Genomic DNA, 10,591 nt, shown 5'->3' on the forward strand with positions numbered 1-10,591 from the left:
CGCCTAAATATTAATACACGTCTAAATTAAAATGCATAAAACGTCTTTATACAACTTTATTATATTAATTTAAATTATTTACTTTTTTAAACATCTTTTCTAAAACCTTTGAAACATTAAAAAAGTACATTTATACTAATTAATTATATGTTGTTTATCAATTCAAGCACATCTCTTAGACTTCATGTCATTCATTCATTCATTTTCCTTTGGCTTTGTTCATCAGGGGTCACCACAGCAGAATGAACCGCCAACTATTCCAGTGTATGTTATGCACAGCGGATGCCTTCGCAGTACTGGCAACCACCCTTTCACACACACACATTCATACACTGCGGCCAATTTAGTTCATCAGTTCCCCTATAGCGCATGTGTTTGGACTGTGGGGGAAACCGGAGCACAACACTGGGAGAACATGCAAACTCCACATAGGACTTCATGTCACAAAATCTTATTTTATGTTCAGTAAAAATTCATAAATACAAAGACATTTCCAAAGAAGATCAAGCAACAGTTAAAGATACATGAAATGCCAAACAGGTAACAGTTTTAAAATGAACACTCAGCAGGTTAAAACACGGGACTGTGTGCGTCACAGGCCCGCAGCCAGCCTGGTGAAAGGGGTGGTTCTTTTTTTCTCAAAATGTGGAACTTTTTGCAGTTATTTACCTCATTTTATATTAAATTCTGAGATTTAAATACTGCATTTTAGTGACTATTTGTAATATAGCACTATTTTTAGCTGGATTAGCTTGTCGGATGGTCATCATAACCACACTTGTTAATGTACCAAAATATTTCCTAAAGATTTAGATTCATTCATTCATTTTCTTTTCGGCTTAGTCCTTTTATTTATCAGGGGTGGCCACAGCGGAATGAACCGCCAACTTATCCAGCATATGTTTTACACAGCGGATGCCCTTCCAGCTGCAACCCATCACTGGGAAACACCCATACACACTCATTCACTACGGACAATATAGCCTACCCAATTCACCTATACCACATGTGTTTGGACTGTGGGGGAAACCGGAGCACCCAAAGGAAACCCACACCAACACAGGGAGAACATGCAAACTCCATACAGAAATGCCAACTGAACCAGCCGAGGCTCAAACTAACGACCTTCTTGCTGTGAGTTGATCGTGCTACCCACTGCGCCACCCTGACGCCCCAATAGCCAAATTAGTATTCAAATTAATTATAATATGGGCCGCTTTTGGTGCTTCTCATGCTGTTATCTGTCGTTTTTTGTTAGAAGAATAAAGTCCAAGATTTAGAATAAAAGTTACTGTCAAATGTTTTCTCTAAAAACAGTACAGTAGCTAAAGATGACTTCACTTACATCCGATTGTATATTTTCTTGCACAGCTGGATGTTGAACTCATGAAAAATAAGAGTTTGAATTGGACAAAACGGATTAGCTGAAGTCACAGTGATGTGACGCTCCATAGAGGATTGGGCTTGGTCTTAAAGCCTTTTTCGATGGGGTATTTTCACAATTTATGATAGTGTAGCAGTCAAAATAGGACGAATGAGCTAATGTATGGGACAAATTCTGGACCTCCGTCATTGAGGGGTGGGTGTTTCGAACCAACCGAACCCCCGCTGGCTACGACCCTGCATCATATGCTGCATATTTTACCTTTATAGTTTATTCAGATCTTTTTATGATCATCCCCAACTCCGCTAATAGATTTCACATTCACGATCAAATCTGGAAGCTTTTCAGAAAGGCTACAATAAAAGGCTCGTCAAGTTAAGGCACATGATGAATCAAAAACCAAGTCATTTTACATTCACATTTGATATGCTGGTTTTTAAAAAAGAAAAACGTTCACAATCTTCATCCTATGTTAAGCGTTTATATACACGGTATTGCTAAATGTGCAGTAAATGCAGAGCAAATCAAACAGTTACAGTGGGATCTTCAAGTCCTGCGCAGCATGCACCGTTTCCACTGATCCTGGATCAGACGTCTCCGTTACGGCACGCTGTTGCCATTCCCTGATTCTGGAGCGTCGAATAAGTCTCTTACAATGATTTCGCTCACTGAAAAAAGAAGACAGACCATTTGAATCTCACAAAACATTGCATTATCATTCAATATAACTGATTTAAAGGGGAGCTATTATGCAGAATTCACTTTTATAAATGGTTTAAACACAGTTCTGTGGTAGGAGTGTGTGAATATAACCAGCTTCTAATGGTTAAGGTGTATTAGAAGTATTGTTTATAATCACACTTGATGAAAACAGTCAGCAGAAACCCTGTGATTGACATTCTCCCTTTGTACGTGTCATCAGAGAGGGAAAGCCCCGCCCACTAGTAAACATCTCTCCCTCATTAGCATAAATTAGAAGCAGTGAGAAGCAGCTGTCTGCCATTTTCACACAGATAACGTTAGCCCTGTTTTGAAACAGCCACTATGCTGACACACAGGCCTCTGTAGCCCCGCCCTCTTGAAAATCTCATTTGAATTTAAAGCAACATTCGCCAAAACATTATTAGTGTGGTATTTTGAGCTGAAACTTCACCCACACATTCATCAGAGACTTATTTTACACCTTGTGAAGGGGCATAATAGGACCCTTTAAAACAGAGATGCCCAAAGTATGTCCTGCGGGCCAAAGTTGGCCCATTGTAACCTTTGATTTGGCCCACCATCCCATCTGAGAGGGGAGTGAGTATGATGGAGAGGTTTGGGGCGAATGCTATTAAAACTTAATAGCAATTTAATAACAAACTTAATAACAAACTTAAGCTAAAGCACAGAGGTGTCAAACCACAAGGACTGAAACTGAGATACAACTGTTAGTCAACAACCAGTGCATCCTGTGTTTGCTTTGACTTCCTAATAGACAAACACAACTATTAATACACTTTAAATGCACACGTCACTTACAGCAGGACACATGTGGAGGGGAAACTGAGAATACGGTGTGGGATAATAATGTATGCATATAAGACAGAGGAGGCAGAGGGGTTTACATTCAGATGAGAATTTGGATAACACACACACTCCCTCACACAAACATGAACGTGCATACGTAGACACTCCCCCACACAAACATGCACACACACACACACACAAAAACATAAACGTGCATACACACAGTCACACACACAGATACACGCACACAGAGACACGTGCACACACACCCAAACCCACACACTCATGTTAGTTTTTGTGAATTGTGGGGACATTACTTTGATTTCCACTGCTTTTCTACTGTACAGACTGTAATTTCTACTGCGCTAAACCCCATCCTGCCCCTAAAACAACCCTCGCAGGAGACTGTGAGTAGTTTTACTTTGTGAATAAACTCATTCTGTGTGATTTAAAAGTATTTGGACAAATGAAGACATCAGCAATGACCTCACCTTCTAGTAATACCTGTGTCATTACGCAGATTTGTGTCCTGATATGTCACAAATACACATACCCCCCCAAACACACACACACACAAACGTGCTGGCATGCTGAAGCCGGACAGCAGCTCTCCCTCATCAGGGGTTTTCCAGTCCACTGCACCACAGATAACGTCCAGGAGTCCAGGTGAACAGCAAAAATAGCTTCCGTTCATGGCTTCCTGTCACTCCACTACACTGAGCACAATTGATTTTGAGCACTCTTTAACTTGAACTACTCTGACTATTCTTAAAGGGATAGTTCACTCAAAAATTAAAAATAATACACTTCTTCCTTAGCTTCATTCATTCATTTTTCTTTGGCTATAAGTCCCTTTATTTATCAGGGGTCACCACAGCGGAATGAACCAGTGCTAACCACTGAGGTCCCATTTACACTAATACATTTTAGTTTTAAAACGCATACGTTTTGCTCTGTCCACACTACCTCAGAGTTTTCGAGCTCTGAAAACGGAGTGTTTTGGAAACGCTGAAGAGGCTGTTTTGGTTTTAAACCGCTCCTGCTGAGTGTCAGTGTGGATGGGGGAAAACGGAAACATCTGAAAACAGAGGCGTGGCTGCAGACATACGCCTATCTGATTGGAGCTTTTGCCTCAATATTACAGCTTTTCCAACTGCTTACACACACAATTACACCAATAAAAATGATAAATATTTCCCTACATGAGTTGTATTTGGGCATTTATGAATCGTGTTTTGAATTTACGAATTGGATTTGGGCATTTATGAAGCGTGTTTTGAATTTACGAATTGGATTTGGGCAATTATGAATCGTGTTTTAAATTTACGAATTGGATTTGGGCATTTATGAAGCGTGTTTTGAATTTACGAATTGGATTTGGGCATTTATGAATCGTGTTTTGAATTTACGAATTGGATTTGGGCATTTATGAATCGTGTTTTGAATTTACGAATTGGATTTCGGCATTTATGAATCGTGTTTTGAATTTACGAATTGGATTTGGGCATTTATGAATCGTGTTTTGAATTTACGAATTGGATTTCGGCATTTATGAATCGTGTTTTGAATTTACGAATTGGATTTGGGCATTTATGAATCGTGTTTTGAATTTACGAATTGGATTTCGGCATTTATGAATCGTGTTTTGAATTTACGAATTGGATTTGGGCATTTAGGAATCGTGTTTTGAATTTACGAATTGGATTTGGGCATTTATGAATCGTGTTTTGAATTTACGAATTGGATTTGGGCATTTATGAATCGTGTTTTGAATTTACGAATTGCGAATTTAATTTTAGAAATGTGAATTGTAATTATTATTTTTTATATTGTACATTTTTATTAATTATGTATTATTTTTGAGACTGATCTGGCTCCATAATCTTTGCGTTCAGGCAAAAAACGTTACCTGAGAACAAGTAATAGATTCAAAAGACCAAAGTCAGAGAATTTAGATATACACACACAGAGTAAAACAAGCACAAGCACAAGCACAGACACACACACACGCATAGAAACACACACTCAATTGCACACTCACTTACACACACAAAGTAAAACACACACAGACACACACACAGCTACAAAATGTAAATAATGTTTGAACAGCTCAAAGTCATGGCCGTGTGTCGTGCAGGCGGCTAATCAACGTATGTCACAATACAGCTGCGCAAAACTAGCGGCGGATTAGCCTTGCCGCTATATTTAGCCCTTTCTGGGACTCCATGCAATGCCAGTATCCTCTTTCCCAGCGCACTGCGGGACGGCAGACTATAATTAGGCTCAAACCAAACAGGCTTCCAGACACTCGGGGTGGCAGCTGCTCGCTTCCCTTCAGAGTAAACAAAAAGCATTGCTAGCATATGCCACCAAGCTAGCGCATACTTTGCTAATTCGCTGTGTGTTTATTGAGCCAGCAGAAGAAAGTGTGTATTGCATGCAAACACATAATAGTGGTGCTGACTTGAAAATGTAAATGGACAATTTTTTCAGGGTTCTTTGAATGCACTTACACATTATAGGTGCTGTATGTGAGTGTTTGACTCTTCTGAAGCGTCAAAATGCCATAATATGCTTGCAGATATTTCAGAAACATGCCAAGTGAACATTCTTGTTTGTCAGTAATGCTGAAGTGAGATATTCTGCTTTGAAAATGTGCATTATGTGCCGGCTGTCTATGTTTTGGTCATTTTAACCCGCCCACTGTCACTTTAGCCAATTATATTTCAGCACCCGGGATGCCTTCCTTTTTTTTTCAAATACCACCTAGCAACAAATTTAGCAATATTTAACAATTATTAGGCTACAATTTTTAAAAAGTGACTCAAAAGAGCAGTGGCTGCAGGCTTCACTCAAATTGCTAGCTCAGATTGTTTTTCATAACTGTTAATTTACTGATATTCGTTAACGTATAATTGTTGGTAATTTGGGTAGCAATAAATTCCAATATCGCTATAATTCAAGAGTTCCCACTTAGATATGCTTGGCGTATAAAGCAGGTTTGGCATGCTGTCCCGGGAGAGAACCCTGAGCTCGGAGATATTTGAGCCCAGGGCTCCCGCCCGGTCGATAGGCATATCAGGAGATCCGAGATCAGGTAGGTCTCGAGAGCTCCACCTTTAGAAAAGGGAGGAAAAGGAGGAGATGGGGTGGAAGGGGGGATTCTTCCAAACGAAGATAGAAACAGTAGGGAGAAAATGATCCATTTCATACAAATCTAAACGAACATATTTCAAATAATGTTTTTGCTGAGATGGCCTGTCAATCTGAGAAAAAGTAGTTTTGAGTTGCGATGACGTCTTCACGCAAAGTAATATGTTAATAAGTACCTATTTATTGTGCATCTGGATGTAATGTTTTAATATAATATAATACATGGCACAGCAGACAGTAGAAACAAAACGGGCTTATGCTTGTCAGATACTTCGTGATGGCGTCACTGATATGCAAAATAGTGTGTGACGTCATCTAGCAACATTTAGCTACTTTTCGGGCATGCTTTAACTACTTTTCATTGGAAATAGTTGGCAACACTGAATGTATCTGTCTGCGGACTGCAAGACAGGGGTGTAACATGAAAGGGTGAAACTTGTAAATAAGGGAGGCATAACTTGCATTTATCGAGATCGCATTGAACTATGCGAGGTGTCATAACGAGATGTTGTTGGCAAGATGGCGGAAATACTTAACTGAGAACACTGTCTCCAAATGTATCCATTAGTATATTCATTAATTTAGCAACTCCACCATATGACTCGCTGACTTCTTCATCCGTTTTGACAGTTAGCCTACTCAGCGTCGCCCCCTGTGGTTGCAAATAACAGTACAACAGCGAGCATGTCAAGTGTGAAAGCCGCCGCAACTCGCGGCTGTACGTTAATGTGGTGAGTGAGGAGGGGCCGAGAGTTGTGAGGGCGTGCGTGGTGGGTGGCATGAGTGAGATAATCAGGGACACCTTGAAGCGTCACCTGCCTCGAGTCTCACGGAGGAGCCCTGGAAGCTAAACGGAGAGATGCCAGTGCTAGGAGAGAGAGGACCGGGCTCGGACATATTGGTTTACCATGAGGAGCAGTGCCCGTTCGTCTGCCCAGAGTGCCGGGGTGGCGTGAGGCTGGCGACTCAGCTGCTGCGGACGTCTCCCAGCATGGGGAGGAGCAGGGGACACGGAGCTCCCCACCGGAAGAGAAAGAGCTGAAGGGAGCCATCCCAGAGAGCTCAGGGGAGTCACTGCTGTCCGCCATGACCCCCAAAGCCTGCGTCCATCCACCAAAGAGGAAGCGGAGCAGGAGACCAGAAATGTCGTCAGCCAGGAGAACTGCCGCCGGACACCATAAGATGAACAGGTGGATAGATTCCTCCACAGGGCTCGCAGCACATCATCGGATCTCTCAGCTGGTTGAGGACAGAGTGACACGCTCTGGAGAACCAAACCCCAATTTCTTTTTTCCCCCTCTCTCCCCTCTTTCTGTCGCTTTTCAGTCTCTCCTCAGCTATCCAGCTCCTTTCTCTCAGCCCTTTTATTCTCAGGTTTTGCTGATCCTGAAGTACGAACGTTAGACGTTAATAACTGTAATGGTTGGGTTTAGGTCTGGAGTAGTGTAAACGATCTTGCCGACAACATAGTTTTGACATGTGGGTCTCCATAACTTCAAGTTACACCTCTAATGTACGACACGTTAAGCCCCTTCATGTTACACACCTGTCTTGCAGACCCTACTTGAAAAACTGCATGTTTAATTCATTCGGTCATGAAGGCTCTCAAAACGTGCATCCGCAACCGAAATGTGACCTTCAGTGGACAGTAGCAGACTCTGAAACAAGACGCAGATTCAAAGTTCCACATGAGGTTATTAATTAGCAAAAATATTAATATTACGAAAGTAAACAATAGGTGAGCAGATTACATTGTAACCCTGTGTCCTAACAACATGCTACACAAGTTTTAATCACTTCCACATACACATTGCTGAGTCTTGTTTTACCCCGTGTAGCATTACAAAGCGTTTTTCCTTGTTTGTCTTGCCATGTTTTGATCCTTGATTAGTTTATCGTTACCGTTGTCTCGCCGCCTGTCCTGACCATTTGCCTGTTTCTGACTCTGCCCAACTCAGTTGTCAGCGTCCTTTCATTACAGTTATGTTTTAACGTTTGAAACTTTCTTTTTGATAACTTTATTAGTTTGATAAAGACATGTTGGTTTCATAATTATTATTATTGTATATTATTGACATGTTCTTGGGTTGGTACTATAAAAAAAATTAGTGCTACTCTTACTTACAATGGAGTTCTATGGTGTCCAGTGGTCCATCGTTATATATATAAACTGTAAACATGTTAAACTGTAGATTTAAATTTTCAACATCAAAAATCGACAGAGCAGAGATCAACATCCCATAATGCAATGCACAACTGGAAATACACGGAAAACACTTGTGAATCACAACATTTATATATGTTGTATTTTATAGGAACATTCCTCTGCTGTGATCATTCAGCTGTACTAGAACTGCACTGAAGTCTACTATATAAGAAAACTCCTGCAATGTTTCCCACAATTTTTAAAAATTCTTTACGACTGAAAAATCAAAGACACGAAAATCTTGGATGACAAGGGTGTGAGTAAATTACCGGGAAACTTTCACTCAGGAATGAACTAATCCTTTAACGGACATGTGAACCGCAGGACCACACATGAATGTGATATTTGGGCTTGGGCCAAATAAGCCTGAAAGACCTGATTAGCTGGATCAGGTGCACTCACTTATGGGTAAAGCTAAACACTGCATGGCCCTCTGGGTAATGAGTTTGACACGCTAAATCTTCCCATTAGCTGCCTAAGAAGACTTTGTGATAAATCTTGTGGCCATTCTTCAGGAATGGTGTTAATTTATTGTTTAGAGAATCCTTTACTCCTGAGCAGAGCTTGGCTTTCTGAGATTTTTTTACTGAGATTTTGATTCACAGTGTTCTGTCATAATCTATTATATTTATCCATTGTTTTAATTATCATTCATTCATTCATTTTCCTTCGGCTTAGTTCCTTTATTCATCAGGGGTCGCCACAGCGTAATGAACCGCCAACTATTTCAAATTCTACACACACATCACCCCTTAATGGCAATGTGAAAAAAGAGTTTTTGAAACTGTTGCAAAATTATTAAAAATAAAAAAGCTGAAGAATCCCATGTACATCAGTGTTCACAGCCTTTGAAGCTGTAAATTGAGCTCAGGTCCATTCTGTTTCCACTGATCATTCTGGAGATGATTTCAGCAGCTTCATTGGAGTTCACCTGTGGTCAATTCAGTTGATTGGACATGATTTGAAAAGGCATACACCTGTCTATATAAGCTCCCAGGGTTGACAGTGCATGTCAAAGCACAAACCAAGCATGAAGACAAAGGAATTGCCTGTAGGCACAAGGCTGGGGAAGGTTACAGAAACATTTCTGCTGCTCTGAAAGTTCCAATGAGCACAGCGGTCTCCATCATCCATAAGTGGAAGATGTTTGGAACCACCAGGACTCTTCCTAGAGCTGGCCGGCCATCTTCAGAGACATCCTGAATGAAAACCTGCTTCAGAGTGCTCTTGACCTCAGACGGGGGCGACAGTTCATCTTCCAGCAGGACAATTTACCAAAGCACACCACCAAAATATTAATGGAGTGGCTCCACAACAACTCGGTGAATGTCCTTCGTTAATGGCCCAGCCAGAGCCCAGACCTAAATCCTATTGAACATCTCTGGAGAGATCTAAAAATGGCTGAACATCGTCGCTTCCCATCCAACCAGATTGAGATTGAGAGGTACTGCAAAGAGGAATGGGCCAAAAATCCCAAAGACAGGTGTGCCGAGCTTGTGGCATCATATTCAAAAAGACTTGAGGCTGTAATCGCTGCGAAAGGTGCATCAACAAAGTATTGAGCAAAGGCTGTGAATACTGATGTACATGTGACTTTACAGCTTTTTTATTTTAAATAAATTTGCAACAATTTCAAAAACTCTTTTCTCACATTGTCATTATGGGGTGTTGTGTGTAGAATGTTGAGGAAATCAATGAATTTAATCCAATTTGGAATAAGGCTGTAACATAAACAAATGTGGAAATAGTGAAGCGCTATCAACACTTTCCGAATGCACTGTATATAGGTGATGTGTATGTGTACATGTTAAATCAAGTGTATTAAGTGTTAAGTGTAAGGGCTTTTACAGTGATAAGGTCAATAGTCTCACCGTCATCGAGAGTGATATCCTGCAGGCCCACAGACTGAAAATCCAGCTCTTTGTCTTCCTCCGGTTCCTCTTTAATGTTAAGGCGTTCTCCATTTTCAGACACACAGTAACGTTCGCCGGACTCCACAAGAGATGCATTCGCCGGTTCAGCGTTCTCGCTAGTCGACGGAGATGTAGAAGGCACTTTGGAGACTGTAGGAAGCCCCTGGGAAGAGGAGGATTGTGGGATTGAAACCGCATCTATGGAGTGCAGACCCGTCGCATCCAAGATAGGATTGTCCAGATTCTGACTACGAATGCATTGGTATCCTTTGTCCAATCGAGTCGATGTTTGCTCTAGAAAACCGCTAACCACTGGAGGACTGGGTTGTGATATGTAGGACGGATCCTGATGAGGTTTTTGGTACAAAGAGCTGTTGAATTCAATCAGTGAAGAAGGAAACATGGAGTGGAGATCCGTTCTGGGAT

The 10,591-nt window shown here is 41.1% G+C and overlaps 1 protein-coding gene across 3 annotated transcripts in view; it reads right to left on the reverse strand.

The window, feature by feature from the left end:
- Window positions 1-435: 435 nt before the first annotated feature.
- The window catches only part of nfatc3b (nuclear factor of activated T cells 3b), a 27,127-nt gene continuing 16,971 nt past the window's right edge, over window positions 436-10,591 (reverse strand). For all 3 annotated transcript variants that reach the window (XM_056451654.1, XM_056451653.1, XM_056451652.1), the window contains exons 9-10: window positions 10,124-10,591; window positions 436-2,052 (exon numbers count right to left, since the gene is read on the reverse strand). The exon at window positions 10,124-10,591 is cut by the window's right edge. In XM_056451654.1, coding sequence (XP_056307629.1) covers window positions 1,985-2,052; window positions 10,124-10,591 — 536 coding nt within the window. In that variant the 3' untranslated portion in view covers window positions 436-1,984. The remainder of the gene's footprint in view (window positions 2,053-10,123) is intronic.

This window comes from Danio aesculapii, chromosome 25 (assembly GCF_903798145.1).
Source record: "Danio aesculapii chromosome 25, fDanAes4.1, whole genome shotgun sequence".
NCBI lineage: Eukaryota > Metazoa > Chordata > Actinopteri > Cypriniformes > Danionidae > Danio > Danio aesculapii.